The sequence below is a fragment of the Ursus americanus genome, chromosome 7 (assembly GCF_024610735.1).
Source record: "Ursus americanus isolate L20-20 chromosome 7, mUrsAme1.1.p, whole genome shotgun sequence".
Classification (NCBI taxonomy): domain Eukaryota; kingdom Metazoa; phylum Chordata; class Mammalia; order Carnivora; family Ursidae; genus Ursus; species Ursus americanus.
The window spans coordinates 35,861,969-35,886,155 of NC_142133.1; the positions used below are offsets into that span (position 1 = coordinate 35,861,969).

A 24,187-nucleotide genomic window follows, 5' to 3' on the forward strand; every position below is an offset into this window, starting at 1 on the left:
GTTAATGTTTCAGAAGAAACTAGCTCAGGTTTGCAGGTTCTTTATCTTTCCAACAGAAGATGGAAAAAAGGCACCCCTGCCACGCTTTATATTTAATCATATTGATCTATATTAATGCATTAAAAATTTAAAAGAAATCAGTCTCGGGGTGCCTGGGTGGCTCAGTTGGTTAAGCATCTGCCTCTGGCTGGGGTCATGATACTAGGGTTCTGGGATGGAGCCCCACATCGGGCTCTCAGCTCAGCGGGGAGCCTGGTTCTCCCTTTCCTTCCTGCTCTCCCTGCTTGTGCTTTTTCTTTCTGTCAAATAAATAAAGTCTTAAAAAAAAATCAAAAAAACAACCAAAATCAGTCTTAAACCAGGAATAGTTCATGTTAGAAAAATTAGAATAAGAGCTAATACTCTATTTTCTATGTTCAGAATGTCTGAGAAAGCATTTTGACTATTATAAAAGTTTATTTAACAAAAAAGTTCAATATGAAAATGCACAGGACCTGATTTTTATATTGTCGTAAAACAGGTACTATGGAGAGGGAACACGTGGAAGCAGTTGATTTCTTCTCATGAACACACCCATTGTTTATACTCGTTCCAAGGCTTCTAACATGATGATACTATTGCCTCGTATTACCTAAAAAGAAAATTTGAAAAGAACACAATTTATTTGACAGACATGGATGAAAGAATTTTTACAAAATCATTAATGGTTTTTCAGTATTAAAGATCAGTTTGTGAGGCTTTTTTCAGGCCACAGGGATACTAAGGCTTTATCATGACAAGAAGCCAGTAAGCACTTTTTAACTAAGATGTATACTTTCTAGATTTAACAAGACTAACAAGTACACTTTTGAGAATGCTAAGTGTCCAATGATTCATTTCACCTTTTAAACTGCAGTACTCAAATAACATACCCATCTCTACCCCAAGGGCCAAGTGATCTGTCTGCAGCTGACAGAAGGGAAAGGAATAGGACAGGTGGGACAGGGTCTTGGAGCCTGGCACAGACAAACAGCAATAAGTATGATGAGAAGGTGGCGAAGAAGAGCAGCACGAAGAGAGAACAATGCCCTGAAAATGATGACGGGGACTGAAGGAGCCTACAGACTTTTATTCTTTCTCTAAGTTAGGGATGGAAATGAAGAAAGCTGAACAACATACTTACCTAGTTCTCAGGGTTTTAATTCCTGGCTTACTTGCAACAGATGGTGAACAACACATCTCACTGATCAAAGCATGAAAAACTAGATTTCTTTTCTGTCTCTCCCTTACATGTGTCCATTTCTGACCCTATAAAGGTCAGGGTGGCAGAGAAGTTCAGATAACTAAGATTTTCAGATCTGAGACTTTGGGGGTCATTATTAAAAAACAAAATACAGCTGTGTCATTCTCATCAACATTTTCTAGAATAGTAGGTACTGCACATGTTTTTGCTTTCTCACATTAATACATGAAGTAAGGCTAGTGGGTGGATACCTCTGCTGTGTATTAATCTTCCTCTTTTTCTCATTGTGTTTAGGCCTAATTCTTCAAATCAAACCGGAACCATCAGGTCCAGAATTCCATAGTGTTCTTTTTGTGCCTCAGTGCTAGTTTTTACAAAATGCTGCTCAGGCTTTTAGTCTTTGGAAAGGGCACAGCTATCTAATAACAAATACAAACTGAAAATGGAACTACAGAACCATAAAACTAGAAAGAACTCCTGAACTATACAGCATCTTAATACAGAATTTTTAGTACGTTCTTAGGGGAACTCTGGGGTGGAGTGAAATCTTAAAAGACAGAGGTGAGGCCACTGACAACTATGGGGATGTTTCAGAAGAGGCGAGCTGAGACATCATTAGGTAATTATCCAGCTGACAGATCCCTAATACAAACTATCTCCCCTGCCAAACACACACATTCTTTTTTTTTTTTTTTTTTTAAAGATCTATTTATTTATTTTAGAGAGCACAGGTGGGAGAGGGAGGAGTCTTAGCAGACTGTGCTGAGCATGGAACCCCATGCAGGGCTCAATCTCATGACCCTGAGATCACAACCTGAGTCAAAATCAAGAGCCAGACGTTTAACTGAAGGCATGACCCAGGCACCCCAGAACACACACATTCTTAATACTACTCTAAGTATAACAGCATTAAGTCATTTCAATGGCCTCAGTGGGTCACTGACTTGGACAAGGGAATAGCAAAGCCAATGTAATGGTCTCCTTTGCCAAACAACTTGTGAAAACAAAACCGTAACTTATCTGTTTTTCTTCCAACCTCAGAAAAACCATTCTTGAATTTTCTTTAAAATGCCTTTTTATTGTGGGCACCTAGGTGGCTCAGTCGGTTAAGCATCCGACTCGATTTCAGTTCAGGTCATGATCTCAGGGTCCTGAGATCAAGCTCTGTGTGAGCTCCACACTGGGTGTGGAGCCTGCTTAAGATTCTCTCCCTCTCCCTCTGCCCCTTCCCCTCGCTCTCTCTCAAAAATTTTTTTATTAAGGACAACTGATATGAAGATTTATTTATTACCTAGAAAGAGAGAGCACAACTGTGCAGGTGGATGGGCAGAGGGAGAGATGTAGACTCCTTGCTGAGTGGGGAGGCTGATGCAGGGCTTGACCTCATGACCTGAGCCAAACGTTTAACTGACTGAGCCACCCAGGTGCCCCCATTATTTCATTTTCTTTCTTTTTTTTTTTTTAAAGATTTTATTTTATTTATGTGACAGAGAGACAGCCAGCGAGAGAGGGAACACAGCAGGGGGAGTGGGAGAGGAAGAAGCAGGCTCCCAGCGGAGGAGCCTGACGCGGGACTCGATCCCGGAACGCCAGGATCACGCCCTGAGCCGAAAGCAGACGCTTAAACGACTGCGCTACCCAGGCACCCCCATTATTTCATTTTCAAAGCGTTAACTCAGCCGCAAGAATTATTGCCTACTAATAAACCTTTTTTTGTTCACATACAAGCATCAGATGTGGAAGGGCCAACTGCCTAACACAGTAAGCAGGTGCTCATAACCAATTTCTGTGTAAAGACTAAGCCCATTAAAATTTAGGGGGAAAATTTCGAGAAAGATCCATGATCTAGGTTCAATTCCTTCTCGGATAAAATTCCAAGAAGTGTCACGCAGTTCTCTGAAAAGTTACCTTCCCAAATTAGAACCGACTTTTATTTATTTAATCTTTTATAAAGATTCTTTATTTAATTGAGAAGCAGACACAGCAGGGAGCCAGATGTGGCGCTTGATCCCAAGACCCTGGGTTCATGACCTGAGCTGAAGGCAGATGCTTAACCAACTGAGCCACTCAGGCACCCCAGAACTGACTTTTAGATATCAAAGTCCTTCTTCAATCTTTTTAGCAAATCTCTTGAGATAAAAACTAAAAACCTAATTTACTCTAAGAATGAAGATTACTGAATTTGTAAAAGGAAAGGCTAGAGAGAAATCTTAGGGGTGTGTGTGTGGTGGTATTTAAAAACTATTTTTAAAAGAAAACTGGCGGATAATGATTTGCCCAGTTTTATTCATTTTCAACAGAAGCTCAAGGAGACTGTACCTGAAAGGAAGGTCAATGTGCATAAAACTTGGAGGGCGGGGGGGGGGGGATATGGGGTGGGAGTCTCATGTCAAGGCATTCCCTAAGCTGTTTTTCCAGCCCAGATCACTGATTTGCTTTTCAAATGAAAATGCATTTGAAAGAAGCAAAAACATACACCTTGTAAAGAGTGATTAAAAACTGTGAGGCAAAAAATAAAAATAAAAAAAAAATCAAGGCTAACCATTAGAAACTCTTAACCACCTTTTAGAGGTCTTTATGCTCAGTGATTTGCTAAAGTGAAGTTGTCCTTTTAGATTTACTTTTCCCAAGAAATTTGGGACTTACTAACTTACTGGATATATTGTCCTGTGCTGGACAAAGAATGGGATTCAAAACCTGGGTCTTGCTAACAAACAGCAAAAACTTTTTCAGTAGTCGTACCACTATGGCCTAATGAATGCAGAAATGTTTGCTCCTATAATTAACTCAGTGTTTCTGTTTTTTTCCTATTTTCTTTCATGTGAATGGCTGTCACTATGATCACCCCTTGCAACTTTTACCTTGGCCACTTTTACACTTGGGTGCGGTAAACCAGAAAATCTGGGTTAATTATACACACAAAATAAAAAAGTATGATGGTGGACTAGCAGATTTGCATCACATGGGCACTTGTTAGATAGGATCTGCATTTCAGTAAGTATCTGCATTTTAGTAAGATCTTCTGGGAACTCATAAGCATGTTAAAATTGAGCACAATGAAGGACTGTGGGCCTCTATTATAAAGCTCAAAAATGATTTCCTACAGCTATTTCAAGTCCAAGGACCTCAGAGGGTTCTGAGTAAGATTCAGATCTAACCTATAGGTAACTCAGATATTAACACAGTTGAATGACTACCATATGTTAAACTAAAAGGGAGATGAAGTCTAATCTTGCCTGTAATTTGCCTAATTTCAATTTAATCCAAGGAAGTTAACAGAAAGGAAGTTAATAGAAAGGAAGTTAATCCTTATTTCAAAATATGAAATCTCTGGGAGAAAGCTTCTATCTTTACTTACCACCATTCCAATATTGTTCTGTTGCCCACTAGTTGCCATCTCCACACATTCATCTATCACAAGATTCATAAACGGATCAAACCCCCGCAATATTCCTTGGACATGTCTGCCACCATTTAATTTCACTACAAAAAGGGAAAAAATAGTTTAATAAAACTGACCGATAAAAATAACTACTCATTAAAAATTAGGTGGAATAAAACGCAGGTACCTGAGAAATATAATCCTCTAGCCTTACATATGTCAAGTAGTGAGCTGAACATTTCACATTTACTTCCACATTTAAATTTACAAAAATCCAGGTGGGGGATGGGTGAAATAGTGGGGATTAAGGACTGCATTTGTGATGAGCACCAGGTATTGTATGGATGTGCTGAATCACTATATTGCATACCTGAAACTAATACAACTCTGTATGTTAACTATTTTGGAATTTAAAAAAAAAAGGTAAAAACAAAAATAAACTTACAAAGAATCCTATCAAGTAGAATTATCCTAACTTTTCACGAGGTAACTGAAGTATAGCGCTTCTTAAGAAACTGACTGGTTTGAGGTTATACAAGTACTGTGGGCTAGAGCTGGGATTCAAACGGAAGGTTTCTTGCCTCTGAAGCCCAGGGCTTAACCCCCATACCTTCTAGCACTGTATAGCTCAGATTTTTGGTCCTGGTCCAAGTCCTTTGTTTTTAAAGGAAAAAACGTTGATACATTTTCAAATATCACAAAATAGGAAAATCCTATTAATTTTGTCTAACTGAGGGAGGGCTTAAAGGAAATAATGAAAAGTCGAAAGTACTGTGCAATTTGTTAAATATCAGAAACTAGGTAAATAAAATTGGGTAGGATTTTCATAAACCTCCTTAATTAATGGATGTGAATTAGAGGTTCTGTGTGATTTTTTACGAAGTTGCGCCAAACATCATATACTGCCAAGACACATGTAGAAAGCAACTAATTAAAAATAAAACAAAAAACCCAAGAAACTTACATGATAATTTCTTGTCCATAAATCTGAAAAAGCAAAAAGGGGTACAAATTATATAACTGATTTAAAAATTTTAAGCATAAGCAAGCACAAAAGTAAGTACAGCCAATACAATTTGCTAAAATTGCACAACAAAAATAATGAAATTTAAAATAGTAAAAAACTTGTACTGTTGTAGAGGAGGGAATAATGAGCTACCTCATTTAGCACTTACTCAACGTAATTTGGGAAGGGGCGAAATAATAAATAAATAAAAATGAAATGGATTTAGAATATTATTAATGCACATCAAACTAAGTCTTTTTATGATGTAAATTACAAAAACATTCTTGTTGTTCAATACTGACCTAATTTTTGATGCCTAGGTTTTATTATTTTCTTAAAAAAGATTTTAAAAATTATTTTTAAGTAATCTCTACACCCAACATGAGGCTAACTCAAAACTCTGAGATCAAGAGTCTCCTGCTCCACTGACTTAGTCAGCCAGGCACCCCTTGACTGGATTTTAGGGCCATAACAGAAAAACAAAGATTTGTTTATATTGCGGTTATTACCAAAACCAAACTAAGTTGTAAGGAAACTAGAAGGTAATCAAACCATATCCAATTCAATAGCTATTTTATATTTGAGACAATAAGGAGTGTTGTTTTATTTAATATTAAGCATCACACTTAAGTGTTCAAGATATTCCTCAACACATAAGTATTTTTTAGCAAAATACTATTTTGAAGCTTTAAAAAAATCTGAATTAAACAGGGAAATCCCATCTCAGCAGGGCATTATGGGAATATTAAGCCATGTAATCAATCCAGTTTTTACCCCTTCCAGTTACAGGATAGAAAATATGAAATTTCATGCGATTTTTAATTTAGTTGAGAGGGAGCACTCGCGCATGCACAAGTGGAGGAGGAGCAAAGGGAGAGAGTATTAAGCTGACTCTCTGTTAAGCGTGGAGACTGACAGGGGGCTCCATCTCACCCCAAGAGTGGGATGCTTAAACAACTGAGTCACGCATTCGCCCCTGAAATTTCATGCAATTTTAATGTATAACATGTCATGGGAGAATCCAAAGATAAGCAAGACACAGGCCTTCGGCACCTGGGTGGTGCCCTGGTTGAGCACCTGACTTGGTTTGGCTCGGGTCACGACCTCATGGTTGTGAGACGGAGCCCCAAGTAGGGTTCTGCGCTCAGTGTGGAGTATGCTTGGCCCTATCCCTCTGCCCCTCCCCCCACGTGTACACTCTAAAATAAAATCTAAAAAAAAAAAAAAACAACCCCCCCCCAAAATATAGTATATTAATAGAATATATTATATATACAATACAGCAAATACAACACACATGAACTTATTTAACGCTTATGATGACTTTGTAACTTACATCTTGTTTTTACCACCATTTTATAGATGAGGAACTGAGGCTCAGAAAGATTAAGTAAATTGTCCAAAGTCACAGAGGAGGTGAGAAAGTTTGAGCAAATGCAAATGGCTCAGTTTGGCTGGAGAACTGGAGAACAGGGGCACTCCGTTAGCGTGTGTAATATTTGGCACTTAGATTTCAGATGGAAGAGCTTGAATGTTGTGTCAAGAAGCCTGGACTTTATCATTCAGACAGGGATAAATTATTAAGGCAGAGTCCAGTCACTGCCAAGACCACTGTGGCAGTGATTTTTAAGAGGGTGGGATGGAGAATCTGGTTAGGCCTGGGTATCTCAACCTTGGCATATTAACATCTGGAGCCAGATAGTTCTTTGTTGAGGGATGCCCAGTGCATCGTACACTATTTAGCAGCATCCCTCGCTTCTACTTACTAGATGCTTGCCAGTAGAGCCTGACTCCCTACTTCCCAGTTAATACCAACTGAGTTAATCTAAACCAGGAGGAGGGTATAAGATTAAAGATGATATTCGTGAGAAAGTAAAGGAAAAAAAAATCTGAAAGTCATTTTGGAGGCAGGTCTCAAAGGATCTCACTATACATGAAATCTAGAGATGAGAAAAATATTAAAACTAGGTTTGTCCTCTGAAATTCACATATATCTGTTAAGTAAAAAAAATATCTGTTAACAAAAAAAGGAAATCTAGGATTACAAGTAGACAATATTTTTTTTTTTAAAAGATTTTATTTATTTATTTGACAGTGAGAGAAAGAGAGCACAAGCAGGGGAAAGGGCATGCAGAGGAAGAAACAGGCTCCCCCGATGCGGGCTAGATCAGAGGACCTCCGGATCATGGCCTGCGCTGAAGGCAGACGCTTAAGACTGAGCTGAAAAATAATTAGCATTTCACCAGTTCTTGAAGAATCCAGTGAAAACTACTAAGATTTTACCAGCTCGTCAAAGAATATGTTTTAGATCAGCATTTTCAAAATAATTTCTATTTGTCTTTATGTTAAACTTATGATTAATAATTCTTTAAGGGATCCAACTAAAATATACACGGAGTTTTTGCAGAAAAAATGGCTTTGATACAGATGTGCATTTAAACGTAAAATTATTTTTTTTTAAAGATTCATTTTTTTTGAGAGCAAGAGAGCAAGCCAGCAGTAGGGAGGAGTAGAGGGAGAGGCAAACACTAAGCAGACTCCGAAGCTGAGCCGAGAGCCTGACGTGGGGCTGATCCCACTACCCTAAGATCACGACCTGTGCTGAAACCAAGAGTTGGACGCTTAACTTGTAGGTGCCCCTACACGTAAAATTATTAAATATGCTCTTTTCTCTAAGTCTGACTTCTCTATGAGGCTGGTAATAAGTGAACTATACGCAGGCCAGATGGCTGTTTCACAAATCGATTCCTGAATCAATTTTTCATACTTTTGTGCTATCCAACTACTATGTGCAGAATTCTGGCATTACATGGTATAGACGAGATAGAAAAATACTTAGGAGGCATCGAACATGTTAAGTTCAGTCAAGAGTGTTTGAGGAGGTTAAAGCTTTAAACCGGGCCTATCTAAAGTAGGATTATGCTGTTTTGAGTTGATTTCACTGGGCAGGAAAAAAAAAATCCCTAATTTTCTGATTAAAAAAATGAACGTTCTCACAACAGCTCTGCTAACAGAGGAGAGCATATGACATTCAAGTTTAACTTCAGGACAAAAAAGCAAAATAGGAATAGGATTTCTAAATTAAAGTTGAAAGAAACAGCTATGAACACGTTCTAAGATTAAGGTGGTTTTTGTCTCCTCATCTACTATCAAACACTTTCATTCCGCCCATCTTCTTAGTTCTGTATAGAATTACTCTCCAGCCACCTAATCTATAACTTAAAAGGCTATTCAAGAAGTTCAACAGGGGCGCCTGGGTGGCACAGCGGTTGAGCGTCTGCCTTCGGCTCAGGGCGTGATCCTGGCGTTGTGGGATCGAGCCCCACATCAGGCTCCTCCGCTATGAGCCTGCTTCTTCCTCTCCCACTCCCCCTGCTTGTGTTCCCTCTCTCGCTGGCTGTCTCTATCTCTGTCGAATAAATAAATACAATCTTTAAAAAAAAAAAAAAAAAAAGAAGTTCAACAAAGGATGGCATTCCAGATCTCCAAGCCAAGAAGAACGAGCGAGAGGAGTGCGTCGGGAGACGTGGGGCCGGAAAATGCACCTAGGGAGGCGAGATAGCGGGAAGAGAGGCGCCTTTTCTGCCACTGGTAACCATGCCATGCCAAGAAGGCCGAAACGAGACGTCGGCGCGGGCTTCAGGCGCCGAAGCTCAAGACCCTATCAGGTTCTCGGCGGCCTTGGGCCGGAACACGTACTCCAGGCACACTGCAGGAAATGGAGAGGATCTAAAGAACTCAAAGCACGCAAAGAAGCTGCCACTTGGACGCGGCCCTCTCACATACTCACTTTTTCAACTCGGGAGGGTGAGCTTTGCTCATGGTGTCTACTTGGCGAGCTCAAAGATGCCTCCAAACGGAATCCGTGGTGCCCTCACGCTCCCTCACGTAGGCCCGGCGCTTCGCGTCTGACGTCACCGATCCCGTCAGCCAATCAATTGCTGGCCGATTTCACCTCGCGATACTTTGGGGGCGCCTGAACTTGTCGATTGGCCTCGTGTTTCCGCTTGCGTCGCCACCGATTGGCCTAGATGGGGTTAGGGGTGGTGACAGTCGTCTTCTCAGTTCCGTTTCCTCGTTTGTAAAATTGATATGGCGGTTCGCTCTCTAGCTTCTAGGAGAAACCGGTGTATACTCTCTTCGTGCATTGCCTGGGTTGTCTTCTTCATATATACTAAATGAATATAGGCTCTGGAGGGGTGGGCCTGTGATAGTTCTTTGGCATGTATTCCTACATATTGCCACGCCAAGGGTTCCAGTAACAATTAGTGACCTCTGGACACCAGAGAAGTAGGGTGATGTGGCCTCAGTTTCTAAGAATTTGAATCTAAAAAAACGCCTAAGTGTATTCCCTAATGACAGTCTTGCAATTCTTATAACACTGCCTCCAGAACCCCACTTGATATACCTTGCTCCTATATAAAAAACGTGAAGGATCTCTAATATGAGATACTCTTCACTTGAAAATCAACTCGTGTAAAAAGTGATCTCCGACTTGTTCCCAGTTAAGTCACCCAAAAGAGGCGAATAAACATGTATGAATAAAACATAATTGGGATTACAGAAGACTTAGGCAAAAATAGTAAAACCTTGGTGATTATCTAAGTAGGGGATGATTCTCCAAAATTCAATTCATTCCTAAAGTTCAGGAATGGCTCTATTTAAATACCAGTGATAGTAGGGGCACCTGGGTGGCTCAAGGGGTTGGGTGTCTGCCTTTGGCTCAGGTCATGATCCCAGGGACCTGGGATGGAGCCCTGCATTTATTTATTTGAGAGAGGGAGCAGCAGAGGTAGAGGGAGAACAGACTCCCTGCGGAGCAGGATCCCAGGACCCCAGGATCACGACCTGAGCCGAAGGCAGAGGCTTAACCAACTGAGCCACCCAGGTGCCCCTAAATAAAATCTTTAAAAAATAAAATAAATATGAATGATAGTAAAAACTTAAACTCATCACATAGTTTGTACTCTCTGGGCACTCAAAATCCTAGACATTGCATTTTCCCAAGAGGGATCATTAATTACCCTCTCCACCTCTTGCTGTTACTGTTTAGCTGAAGCTAGAGTCCTGAAATGGATATTGAATTTTTTTTTAGCCTTACAGGTTTTTTTTTTATTAGTGGACTTCAAGTCATAGTGCTATAGCTTGCCCTCAGTTTTCCCCATTTACAATGAACCAGTCCTGCACCTGCATCATAATTCATAACTAATTTTTACTCTTCATGGCCTCTTAAGAAACTTATTTCACACACTACAAAGAAAAGCGTCCTGAGAAAGTTGTATATATTCACTACCCAGACATAAGAAACATAATAGTGGAGGAAAAACTAAACCTTATTTATTTTTTAAAACTGAGCCTCTAGGAAAATATATCATAGCCTTGAAACACCAAACACAGGCTATATTATCATTTCAAGTAGTAAGTTGGTAAAAAGACAATAAGGTCCTTATCAAAATGAAAAGGTGCTAGAGCTGGGGCAGGTACACTGCTTGCTGCAATGGCCCCAGGCAAAAGTGGTATTTGGTAATGGGGGGGTTGCCCCTCTTTTCCTTTAAAGGAATCACAGCTTACCCGAGTTGCCTACTTTTTCTCCTTTCACCTTCCTGTTGCCAAGGGATTGTCTCAATAGGGCTCTGTTTTTTCAGGGGGCAAAATAAGCAATACTGAGTTTAGGCTTTCATTCCATTCTGTTCTATAAAAACCAGGTTTTTCCAAAACCAATACTTAATAACTCTTGAAATTAAGACGACAACAGTTCCTCCTTCAATGTTCACTCCCGGATACTGGTATATAGTGCAATCAAAGCCCTCTTTCCCTTCAAGGGAGAGTGTCACTGCAAGATTGTCCTGTCGCTCTCCTGCAGATAGTCTCAGGGCCTATCAAGGCAGCCAGTGAGAGGGAAGGTCCGCTTCCCAAACCCAGTGTAACATCACCTGTCGTGTTTTTACACATCTCCTAGCTGAAGGATGTAATGTATATTTCAAGAAATGCATATCCACATCTCAATGGCCAGAAACAGATATCCATAAGAACTACTCACAGTTCTTATCCGAACTACCTCTCCCAACTCCACATCTTAAATCAACTTCATGCCTTTGTATATAAAACAAAACCAAACAAAACAAAGACCCAGAAACCTTTTTTCCTTTCTAAATTAGTGACCTTGTGGATTTTGTTTTACAGCTTATAGAAAACGATTTGGTGAGCCTTCTGGTAAACGGGAGGTTGGCAACAAACAGAAACACCTCTGCTCACACCACCAGATCACAGGCAGGTTAGAGGAACCTGCCAGCCTGTTGGTACCTCTGTACTGAGAAGAATCTGGTATCTTGGAGGGCTCTGGCTTTGTACAAGGGAGATCCCTAGAGCCAGCAGAAGCATGTGAAATTTAGGCTATCAGAAACTGTCCTGTGCCATCTCTGAACCAGATTTTAGCACCAGTTTTTTCCATTTCACTTTCTAGGGTTGAACATAAAGGAACCAGTGTCCAGAGGCAAGTGACACATGCCTCAAACTTGCTGCCATCCTTAATTTCTTCATAAACTTCACTTAAAAGACCAAAACTCCCATTTCTTTTTAAATAGAATCCTGCTGTCAGCTCCGATGTCCAATTGCAAAGACTTCTATTTCCCAATGGACAAGAGAGACTCCTTCATCTTCTTGGTCATGCTCGGGATGAGGTGCATGTGGTCATCCACACACTTGGTCACACAACTCTCCAGCTGCCGCTTCACCTGAAGCTCTTTACTTCCAGCATCTATTGAATCTTTGGCTTTGTCATTGCAATGCATGGTGCATCGGGCCAGGCGGTCCTGTGGCAAGAAGGAAGAGGGCAGAGAAGTCTGAAAGACTGGCCTCCATTTACCAAGTGCTTACCATGTGCTAGGCCCCTTGCTACATATTTTGGCTTGACATATATAATCTTGATCAATTAAAGGGACACTATAGTGCATTTAACCAAGATTATCCTGACTATTTTGAACTAGAGGGTGGCACCAGGAGGGTCCAGGCAAAGCATGACAAGAAAGCAGATGAATGACAGAATAAATTATACAGAAGCCCCCTCCAGAAAGTGGGAAATAACTAGAGGCTACTGTTGGTCAGCTACAGTTAAGACTTACAAACATTTTGATTCTTTAATATCTGTGCTTGCTACAGAAAAGCACTCAACAAATATTTATTGAGTAGCTACTATGTGTCAGGTACTCTTCTAATGTTGGGGAATACAGCAATGAGTAAACTAGATGATGTTCTTACCCTCACAGAACTTACATGCCAGTGAAGGGAGAAAAACAAAATGAGGGGAGATGTTCAAGAAGCAGTTGGATATATGAATCTGGAGATCAGGAGTGAATTTGGTTTAGAGATATGAATGAATGTAGGAGTTATCAGCCTACACATGGTATTTATAGCAGAGAATTAGATCAGAAAAAAGGACCAAGGACATGCTAGGCACTCCAATCCTCACAGGTTGGAAGGGAAAAGCAGGAAAGGAGGCCAAGAAAGGATGGCCAGGGAGAGAGGTGGAAAACCAGAGAGTGAGGTGTCTTGGTGCCCAACTGAACAAACTGTTTCAAGGAGGCAAGTGATCATTGAGACAGTGATGCAGACAGGTTGCGTAAGATGACGGATGAGACATGACCACTGGATTTAGCTCCATGGAGGGGAGTGGCCAGAGCAGTTCTGGCAGAGCGAAGAGTAAGTCTAATTGGAAAGGAGGACTAAAAAGTGAACAGAAGGAAAAAGTCATACAGCAATTCAAGAATCAAAATGTTAAAGACCTTATCGATAAAATTAGCTGTCAAAGTGAACACAAAGAAACCTGTCTGGGTTTAGGATCTTGGATAAGTTAGTCCTTCACAGTGTCAGTAATTTTGAAGAATTCCATATAGCAGAATGTAAAAATTGTATATTAGATACAATTTGTCCCAGGTGAACAGGATTTCAGGCTATGAAAAACTGGTTCAGAAGTGGGCTCTGCTGGGGCGCCTGGGTGGCACAGCGGTTAAGCGTCTGCCTTCGGCTCAGGGCGTGATCCCGGCGTTCTGGGATCGAGCCCCACGTCAGGCTCCTCGGCTGTGAGCCTGCTTCTTCCTCTCCCACTCCCCCTGCTTGTGTTCCCTCTCTCGCTGGCTGTCTCTATCTCTGTCGAATAAATAAATAAATAAATCTTAAAAAAAAAAAAAAGAAGAAGTGGGCTCTGCTTTCTCCAAGCTCCAGGAAGGTACAGTCATAGGAAGGGAATATAATGAAGTTGTGGCTACCCTGTTCTCCAGAAAGAGATATGGTGGATACCTTTTCCTCCTAGTGACCTCAGAGAGGCTTGTGAGGAAGGCATCAGTGAGTCAGTATTACTAATACTTCACATTAATGACTGTTCTTTGGTGACACAGGAGCTGCCCTCTAGGTATAGCAAACAGGGGCGGTTCTGGGTGGGCACGTCCACAACGTGATAGCAGGATATTGCTCTAATCTGCACCTCTTTATGACGAGCCTACTCCACTTATCCTGGGGATAAGTACTACTAGTTTAAGGATGAACTAATCCATGTCTTAGAAAGCTTTTACACTCTACAGTATATATATTATATTTCGTGTCTATGGGGGGGAAAGGCTCTTGATCATGAACTCCTTTTTACATCATTTTTTCTATGGGAAATACTTATAGCACTCAACCTGGGCCACAGGACTGTCACAAATGTTAAAAGAACCAAGACATTAAAGCCAAGAGTTCTGAACAAATGCTTGTAATCTCTTGCAAAAGAGCAACATCAAGGCCTGAAGTCCTCTGCTTGGGGTATTTCTCACCTGGAACTTCTCCAGTTCACTGGTCACCAGGGCCTGGGCTTGAGCCAGAGGTGCATGGCAGCGTTCAATGCACTGATGCACCTGCTGCATGGACGCCTGGCTGTCCTCACAACAGCTGGCACTGCACCGGAACATGAGGCCCTGGGGAGGGAAGGCAGAGAGAGAGGTTAGGTAGGAAGACCTCTGGGGCAGAGAGTACCATGGAGTGCCACAGAGGAGCATCTGTATTTGCACCTCTCCTAACAGACATCAAGAACCTAAAACCACAAATGGGAAAATTATCCTCGAAGCCTAGCAGCAGGTTTCATGGCCTTCTTCCTGCTTGCTCATTGGCACTTGTGGCATGGAAGGCTGGGTGGACGGAGAAGTTGGTGGTGGGTCAGATGAAGTCAAATTCTGAAAACCAGGGTTCAGAGGTCAGCAACCTAGTAATCTACTTTCCACCAGGGGGCAACCGATCCATTAATCAATGACTCAAGAAGCACCGCAGAAACCCCACGATTTGGTTAGGGAAGCTGGACCAAGAGCCACATACCACCTAGGGGATCGAAGCACAACAGCATATAAACCAGCGCTGTGTGGAGCGACATTAATACGGGCATGACAGGGCCACTGAGGAAGCCAAGCTCTTTTGCCTTTCCGGTGTTTCACCTTGGCCGTGCCCTTTCTGGGCCTCGGCCTGCTCACCTGCGGAAGGGGCAGCGCAAGACAGGAAGGCGGGGGAGGCCGAAAGCCTGACACTAAGGGCTTTCTAACGCTGCTTCTAACACCCCCTCCCCGGAGCTGGCTGGGGGGGAAGACGGCTTTGCGCGTGGGGCGGGAGCACAGATTTCATCCGCTCAGCGGGAGCTCCAGGGATTCTGAGGGTGAGAGGTGCTTCCGAAGGCGCCGCGGCGACCCCAGGGACGCCCCGACTCGAGTCTGCGGGGAGGCGGGCAGCGACGCGCGGCGGCTGCGACAAGGGAATCGCGAACTGCCGGGACTCTGCGCCATTACCCCCGCCCGCTACCTGCATCTTCCTGATGTTCTCTCTCTCCAGACTCTTCACCATGGAGTCCACCGCCTCCTGTACCCGCAGCTGCTGCATCTCCGCCATGGCGACCCCGCGCTGCACCCCCTCCGCGCCGGCGCCCACATGGAGTCCAGCGATCGGCCCGCCCCCTTGCTGCCGCCGCCAGAGTCCCCGCCACCCTTCCCCGCCCACGCCGCCGCCTGGCTTCGGAGAGGAGGAACTGCATCCCCCCGCCCCCCGCGCTTCCGCTGCGCCCTGCCTCCCCATCGGGCTCCTCCCCTCCCGGCCCCGCCCCGCACACCCTGCTAAGTCTGAGCCCCGGAGGGCTGGAGGGGGCGGTGGGACTCACTGTCTCCATTCTCTCCTCCCTCCTTCCCTGTCTTCCTTCAGTCTTAAAAAATATTTAATATGATTAACATCCAGATGAAAGCGCAGGATTTAGGTAAATAGCTCGAGGAGCTTTACCAAACCTTGCTCTTTAGCAGTCAATCTCCACCCTTTCTCCCCCTGCTCCCCCACCCTGACCCCAGGCAACCACTGATCTGCTGTTACTACAGATCAAATTTTCCCTTTCCGGAATTTCATATTTGTATGTACAGTCGACCCTTGGACAATGTGGGGTAATGTGGGATTAGGGGCCAGGACCCCCACCCCAGTGGGAAATCCTCATATAACTTTTGAATCCCCCCAAACTTAACAGTTTGCTGTTGACCAGAATTCTTACTGATAAGTCACATTAACATATTTTGCATGTTTCATGTATTATATACTATATTCTTATAATAAAGTAAGCTAGAGAAAAGAAACTATTAAGAAAATCATAAGAGAAAATACATTTATAGTACTATACTGTATTTACTGAAAAAAAATCCCTATGTAAGTGGATTGGTGCAGTTCAAACCCATGTTGTTCAGGGGTTAACTGTACTTGTGTTTTTAAGGTTGTGTCCCTCTTTTTTTTTTTTAAGATTTTATTTATTTATTTGACAGAGACAGCGAGAGAGGGAACACAAGCAAGGGGAGTGTGAGAGGGAGAAGCAGGCTTCAGGGAGCCCAACGTGGTGCTGGATCCCAGGTCCCTGGGATCATGATCTGAGCCGAAGGCAGACGCCTAACGGCTGAGCCGCCCAGGCGCCCCAAGTTTGTGTCTTTCTTACACTGCTTTAGCTACTCTCACAAGTTTTGAATATAGTATGTTTGTTCAAACATTTTCTAATTTCCATTATGAATTCTTCTTTGATTCATGGATTATTTAGAAATGCATCTCTTAATTTCCAAGCATCTGGATAGTTTTAAAATAACTTCTATCAATTGGAGAGGCGACTGCATTACGGTTAGCAAACATACTCGGTCTTTTGAAGTTGAAACTTGATTTAGGACCTCAGGAAGACTTTTCTGACTGCCTACTTCCCCACCCCATATGCTCCTCTGTCAAGCATTCTCTTAGCATCCTGTACTTACTTACCTGTGACAGTGCTCATCACTACTGCTCATTACTTGTCCTATGTTCTTTTTTTTTTCTAGATTAAAACCTCTTCGAGGACAAGGACCACATTTATCTTTTTCATCATTCTTCCTCAATTCTTTGCTTAATGTCTGGTGCGTAGTAACCCATTAGTAAAGGTTTGTCTAATGAATGAATACATTTATTTCATTATAGAAGTAATTAATCAAAAGTATTTGGAAATCAGACCAAAGCAATAATAAATAGAGAAATTAAAAATTTTAAATCCATAAATACTAGCCTACTATTTTAAATGCCATTGTTGACATTTTTCTTAAATTTTTTGGATTGAACACGATAAACATTTATTTCTCATAAATCAGCTGAAAGTCAGCTCATGCGGCAGCACCAGGATCAAGTCTAGTTCTGGTTGTTCTGCGGTCTCCAAGGGCCACACCCTCCTCCGCATGGTCTTGATTTCTTTCTTTCCAGTCCTTTTTCCTATGTGGATTTTTTTTTAAACACTGAAGTAATAGAATATATATACTTTGATATCTTGCTTTTAAATTATAAGCACTTTCATGTCATTATATACAAATAAAGGGAAATGTAGCATGTGGCTAATAATCAACGTTAAGGAGAAGACTGCAATTATAATACAAATGAAAACACTTGAGTAAGTCCTGGGATGGGGGCTGGTAAACCCCCAGATGGTGAAGCAATCCAAGAGATGAGGGGACACATCTAACTTTGTAGAACCCTAGGATGGTGACCCGAATCCAGAGAGATGAGGACTGCATGGTAGGTCCAGGTAGAGAGGGCCTCGGGAAGCCTGAGAGTATCTCTTTCCCACGGCCCAAGGTAGGAGCTACCTAATGATCTCTCAGCAGTGGGGAGAAGCACAGAGCCTGAAGGGAGAAAGGCAGAGCTGGACCTGGACAATTCTTGTCACCTTGACTTTGGACTTCTGGCCTCCAGAACAGTGAGACATTTCTGTTTGTTTTTTTTTTTTTTTTAAGATTTTTTATTTATTCATTCGACAGAGATAGAGACAGCCAGCGAGAGAGGGAACACAAGCAGGGGGAGTGGGAGAGGAAGAAGCAGGCTCATAGTAGAGGAGCCTGATGCAGGGCCCGATCCCAAAACGCCGGGATCACGCCCTGAGCCGAAGGCAGACGCTCAACCGCTGTGCCACCCAGGCGCCCTGAGACATTTCTGTTGTTTTAAGCCACCCAATTTGTTGTGCTTTGTTACAGTGGCCCTAGGAAATGAATGCACGTGTGAAATAATACTCAGCATCACTAAAAATTTAAGAAACGAACAAAAAATCCCCACAAATCAGTGTTTTTTATAGTACTGTTAAATTTGTTAGATATCAGGATAAAACCAATCGTAGGTAAGAAGGAGAGAAGGGGCGCCTGGGTGGCACATTTGGTGGACATCCAACTCTTGGTGTTGGCTCAGGTCGTGATCTCAGGATTGTGAGACAGAGCCCCGTGTTTGTGTGCGTGTATGTGGGGGGGTGTCCGTGCTCAGCAGGGGGTCTGCTTAAGACCCTTTCTCCCTCTGCCTGCCCCCCCCAACAAGCTCACATGTGCGCACACATGCTCTTTCTCTCAAATAAATAAATGTTAAAAAAAAAAGAATGAGAAGAGAAAAGAACATTCATACAAGGTGATGATGTAATGATGTGAATGGTGGTGGGGACTTCGCTGTAGGGCAGGGCTAATGGCAAAAAAGTAAGCCATAAATATATAAAAAACTCCTTGACTCAACAATTCCGTTTAAAGGAGGAACCTAGGAAAATAATGTTTGGAAAGACATGAATATGTATGTTTACTATGGCGTTTACAATAGTCATATTTGGAAACAAGTAAATGTGTAACAATAGGAAAACTGATTAAATAATTAGTAAAAGTACCATGCAATGGAGTGCCCTGCAGGCATAAAGCATAATGCCGTAGGAGTATTTTTATTGACATGAAGAAGAGATGTATGTTGTATTTGATTGGGTGAAGAAATCAAGTGACAAAGGAGTGTATATCATGATTTTATATATATGAAAGTTTGAAAAGTTACACAATAAAATGTTAAGGTTTGTTATTTATGGGCGATGGGATTGTAAACGATTATAATTTTCTTCTGAGTGTTTACATGGAGTTTCTAAGTTCTCTGCAATTAATATGTCTCTCTTGGTTATATGTAAATTCTCTCAAGTTAAAACATGTCATCATAATCAATAAGCAAGAGAGCGAGGACTGATTAGCTCATGTAATACTGCGGCTCACTCGGCAACACTTTAAAATTGTTATTTTTGCTCTTAGGTACTTCCCCCACAAAGACTTAAGGTCATGGAACTGGCCAGATATGCTATGTGGACACGAGGTTAGCATGGGCAAACTCACCACGTGGCAGCTGCTGCTGTGCATTTCTGTTTCCATCCCGACAGGTCGGCCTGTCTGTGACCGTAGCCGTGCCCAGATTGCCTTAATGACAGACAGCCTCACCCGGCTTCCCGAGCGGGTGCATTCCTTCCTCCTTGGATCACAGAACGCTCTTCTGATTCCCGAGGGTGTGGCCCGTCCTAGCTTAGTACCTGCTCGCTAAGGACCCGCCCTGACTCTCCGTGTCTTTGGTACCAACAATCTGGTTGCCACCACGGGGCTTTATTTTATTTTATTTTTCTTCTCAGCTCCTTCGACTTGAAGAAAACACCCTCCTACTCACTTCTCCTGCTGTCCTGCCCATGTAAATCCCTCTAAGGTTTAACCGAATTCTCTTTCCTCTGTTTGTAACTTTGGAAAGACAGGTGACCTGGTGTGTGGCAGGTTTAATGGAATTGCCAGAGCACACAGAATATTTCTGATAGAAGTATCCTGGTAACGTGTTTACAGTAGATAATCATGAGGAGCTGCTGTCAACCTTTCCATAGATGCGTGTGCACACACGCACATAAACACACAACTATGAAAAGAACTACAAAGTGCCCTATAATTGTTATCTTATTATCAGGGATGCTTTGGGCTCACTTTTTAAAAAATTAATTTAATTTTTATTTTTTTAAAGGTTTCCTTTATTTATTTGAGAGAGAGGGAACACAAGCAGGGGAAGTGGGAGAGGGAGAAGCAGGTTTCCCGCTGAGCAGGGAGGCCAATGGGGGGCTTGACCCCAGGACCCCGGGGAACACGAGCCAAAGGCAGACACTTAACTGACTGAGCCACCCAGGCGCCCCTGGGCTCACTTTTCACTTCGATTCTTTTGAGCATATCAATGAAGTAGAAACAAAAGTGCTAAGGACAGACATGGAAGTAGCTTTTCCCCTTAAGCAGAGATTTGTGACTAGAGCCTAAGCCTCTCAATGAGGGCAGGTCCTGCATTGTATTTTTTTGTTCCTTAGTGACCATTGACTTTCTGGAGAGAGAATGACATTTACTGAACACCTGGTATGTGCCAGGTTCCCTAATAACCACTTTGGTTCCCAAAGAGCATGTTCAAAGACATGTTGTTTCATTTCTCCAAAAATGGTGCCTTTTGGGGTTGTTCTGAGGTGCATATGAAATAACCATGTAATCGGGACTGGCATATATTCAGTAGTAAATAGTTCATTTATTCACCAAAGGTTATGTGTTAATCAGTTGACAAAAATGTGATCATAGGCTTGCAGGAATCTGGTATTTCCCTGTATTCCCTATATTTCCCCTTGTAGCAGTTCAGTATTTGCTAATTCAGCACTCATGGCAAATTTATTGAACTATGTGAATAACGAGAATAGATTATCCTTTGCCTCACCCAAGGTAGTGGACCTTCATTAGTGCCTAAGAAGGTTTGAGTGCTGAGCTGGGCAACTAGAGGACCTCTGGAGTAAGACATCCATATTCCTAGACGCTGCAGCTTGGGCCCCAGGGCAGGCCCTGCCTTGGCCTCCGGCACCTGGTTTATGAGGCTCCGAGTGGAGTTCTCTCTCCTCTGCACCCTGTTGTCCAGGCACCAGCATAACGTTCCTGCCTGCTCCGCCACGCAGCCCACAGGTGCCTGGGGAACCTTATAATTTAAGCCTTTTCAGTCTGCTGCCAAGTTTTCTTTAAGGACCACGTACTGCTTTATAAATGTAATAAGAAAAAAACACAACCCACAACCCAGAACAGAAAAGCTCCTGGGCTGAGGGCTGAGGTCCTGGGGGGCTGTCTGAGCTTCCACCCGGTGCGCAGACCATTTCTCAAGCAAGTCACTGCCTGACATGGTGCGGGTCACTGGCCCTGCCCTGCCACCTGCTAGCTCTCCGCCCCACACCCATACCCCGGGCCAATTTCTCTTTGCTTTTTGCCTAGTTTGACAAGATTAGCAAGAGCCATTCCCAAGAATGGGTACCGAATTTGACAAAATTATTTTTCTACATTTATTAAGATGATCACAGGGCTTTTCTTCCCATCAATATAATACATCGTATTAATAATATTTATAATGTAGAACTGTTCTTACATTCTCCAGCTACTTCATACTTGGTCATGATATGTAATTCCTTTCAGTACTGCTGGGCTCAACTTGCTGTTGTTTTATTTAGGATTAAAAAATACTCTTCAGAAGTGAGAGTGGCCTCGTGGGGATACAATGTACAGCCGGATGACTATAGCTGATAATACTGTATTGTATATTTGGAAGTTGCTACGTAGATCTTAAAAGTCTTCATTAGGAGAAAACAATTCTGTGACGATGTACGGTGATGGCTGTTAACTCGACTTATTGTGGTGATTGTTTTGTAAAATATACAAACATCAAAAAATGCAAATATTGAATCATTATGTTGTACAGCCGAAACTAATATAATGTTCTATGTCGATTATACCTAAATTAAAAAAAAAATGGAAAAACAAAGAAATGAGAATGGTCTATATAGCTTTTTGCCTCGTACTTTTCTTGATTTTGGATTCCACATTATGTAAGGTTATGGAATCTTTCCATTTTCTATAACTTACTCTTATTTTTATTAATTAATTTTTTAAAAAGATTTTATTTATTTATTTGAGAGAGAGAGACAGCCAGCGAGAGAGGGAACACAAGCAGGGGGAGTGGGAGAGGAAGAAGCAGGCTCCCAGCGGAGGAGCCTGATGTGGGGCTCGATCCCAGAACACCGGGATCACGCCCTGAGCCGAAGGCAGACGCCTAACGACTGAGCCACCCAGGCGCCCCTATTAATTAATTTTTTAAAAATTTATCTTATTTATTTTAGAGAGAGAGAGTGCAGGGGGGAGGGGCAGAGGGAGAAGGAGAGAGAAACACAAGCAGACTCGTGCTGAGTGTGGAGCCCAACATGGGGCTTGATCTCACAACCCTGAAATCAGACCCCAGCCAAAATCAAGAATCGGGTGCTTAACCAACTGAGCCACCCAGGCACCCCTATAACCTACATTTAAATGAGTTTTGAGGAGGATGTCTCTGTTTATATTGCACTGACTAGTCCTCGGCCAATCAGCAGTTACTGTGTCAGTGGGTAGCTGGTCTAATTATCACTAGGTCCCCAATCTTCTGTCTCTCTGCTGTGACCTGGATGGTAACTTTTTGGGGTCTTGCTTCATCTTGTGTCCTGACCCCAGGACCTATCCCATTCCTGCCTTATTTAGGGCAAACTTAGCCTTGACCACAGTCTTCCTGAGTCCCCTCAAAGATGGGCAGCTGCTCTTCTGCCCCTTGACCCCCTCCTTATTTTCCAATACCTTCCTCTTGATTCTATCCGACCCCCTTATGGCAGATGGAGTAGGTTGGGCAATCTGGTAAAACTATCAGGGCCTAGTCATCCAGAGGGGAGGCCCAGAGACCACTGCATTGTCGATCAATCCAAATCTGTTCTTACTTGGGGTGAGGAGACAATTTTTTAAACCAGAGTCAAATTCTGAGCCTTGCATGCCCACCTTGATTCTCCTGATCACAACCATCTCTCCAAGTCCAAACTCAGTCCCCCCAAAGTGTCTCCATGAACCACTGGAAGCCTAGGAGTATTCTTGAGTTTGTACATTCTATACACATTTTTAATATTGTATTTCTATTTTATTGATAATCTTAAAAAAGTACAGTCATTTCTTAGACTGCATGGATGACCAAATTTTGTGTAGATTCTCCCATGTGATTTCAGGACCCATGTTTGCATCTCTGTTTACCACCACACCAGCACTAAATCACACCCCAAAATGTCTTTTTTTTTTAAGTTATAAATTGAAGTATTTTTTTCTAACTACAGCCTTGGAGAGGCACGTAGACAAGTCTGCAAAAAGAATCTTAAGTCCTGAAAGTTTCCTCCTCCAAAGAAGTCTCCACATTCAAGTTTCGGCAGAACTGCTCTAGATTGCTCCGTCTGAAACCACTCCTCTGCCAGGGGGCGCTCCTTCGAGTGCCTGTGCTCACTTCTATGCCTTTCTAGCCCTCCCTTGCTTCATAGGTTTTTCTGCAGTGTCACCTCCTAATCTACAGCTGGAATCTGCATCAGCACCTGCTTCCAATCCATGGGCTTTGGTGTGGGTGAGTGATGGCTTGGGCAAGACCTTTGGGTACGAGGAGAACAGAAGGTCCAGAGCCCCTCCCCAAGTAGGCGCCATGGTTTTCATGTTGCATCTCCAGGTCCCGACAGCAGGGGTCACTACACGAAAAGTTATAACCAGGTGGCAGCTTTTCACCAGCTTCCTGGTGTGAAGTCAGGGGAAATCAGGGCAGCTGGGAGCCAGTTGTTTACCCCATGGGGTCTGTATAACTATGCCACTGTACACAGTGGAGCTGAATGGGTCTGACATCATCGTGGCTTCTGCCAGCATTGTCAGCAGAGAGTGGGAGTATGCTGGGCATACTAAGGACACACAGGCAAATCAGATCGATCTATTTTAGACTGTTATTTAGAAACTCTCTAGATGGTTATACAGATTAAGAAAATAATAAAATAGCCAAACAAGCCCCAGGGACCAGAACTCTGTTTTAACTACTTAACATCTTGAAAATTCCAGTAATAGCTCCAGTTCTTGTATTCTCCCCATGAATGCCAGCAGCCCACCGGTCCCTCAGGGGGCCCGGGCCCCCCTCAGGATGGAGACCAGGAGAGGTCCTTAGCATGCCTGCGAATCTTCTCTAGATCTTATTTCCTCCTGAGAGTCTGAAACAAAGAATAACTTACCACCTTGGGCAGATCATTTCCTCTTCTTGGACTCAGTTTTCCCAACCAAAAATGAGGTTAAATCGGTGTAATAAATTTCTCTTCTGTGAGGTGATCCCCCAAATCCTAAAATCAACCAAAACCAAACTCTCAACACAAGGCAGGTGTTTTTTCTTAAATGTA

The 24,187-nt window shown here is 42.6% G+C and overlaps 2 protein-coding genes across 2 annotated transcripts; both read right to left on the reverse strand.

Annotated features, from left to right (window-relative positions):
• Positions 1–436: 436 nt before the first annotated feature.
• Positions 437–9,550, reverse strand: SNRPG (small nuclear ribonucleoprotein polypeptide G). The gene is made up of 4 exons (XM_045788210.2): positions 9,401–9,550; positions 5,569–5,591; positions 4,581–4,705; positions 437–631 (listed from the first exon to the last, which is right to left on the reverse strand). The coding sequence occupies exons 1-4, from the start codon at positions 9,430–9,432 to the stop codon at positions 581–583; spliced, it is 231 nt and encodes a 76-aa protein (XP_045644166.1). The 5' UTR covers positions 9,433–9,550; the 3' UTR covers positions 437–580.
• Positions 9,551–10,804: 1,254 nt separating this feature from the next.
• TIMCC (TIM double twin CX3C motif chaperone) lies at positions 10,805–15,542 on the reverse strand. The gene is made up of 3 exons (XM_045788211.2): positions 15,427–15,542; positions 14,418–14,558; positions 10,805–12,422 (listed from the first exon to the last, which is right to left on the reverse strand). Exons 1-3 carry the CDS (start codon positions 15,511–15,513, stop codon positions 12,234–12,236), a joined length of 417 nt encoding a protein of 138 aa, XP_045644167.1. The 5' UTR covers positions 15,514–15,542; the 3' UTR covers positions 10,805–12,233.
• Positions 15,543–24,187: the final 8,645 nt, after the last annotated feature.

What these genes read in the sequence shown, in the direction of transcription:
- SNRPG (XM_045788210.2), bottom strand. Translation starts at nt 9,432, where the DNA reads ATGAGCAAAGCTCACCCTCCCGAGTTGAAAAA. An exon ending in TATGGACAAGAAATTATCAT is followed by an intron (nt 4,706 to 5,568) that starts GTAAGTTTCTTG and finishes CCCTTTTTGTAG; the next exon opens with TGAAATTAAATGGTGGCAGA. An exon ending in AGAACAATATTGGAATGGTG is followed by an intron (nt 632 to 4,580) that starts GTAAGTAAAGAT and finishes TTTTCTTTTTAG; the next exon opens with GTAATACGAGGCAATAGTAT.
- TIMCC (XM_045788211.2), bottom strand. Translation starts at nt 15,513, where the DNA reads ATGGCGGAGATGCAGCAGCTGCGGGTACAGGAGGCGGTGGACTCCATG. An exon ending in AGAACATCAGGAAGATGCAG is followed by an intron (nt 14,559 to 15,426) that starts GTAGCGGGCGGG and finishes TTCCCTCCCCAG; the next exon opens with GGCCTCATGTTCCGGTGCAG. An exon ending in GTGAACTGGAGAAGTTCCAG is followed by an intron (nt 12,423 to 14,417) that starts GTGAGAAATACC and finishes TTCTTGCCACAG; the next exon opens with GACCGCCTGGCCCGATGCAC.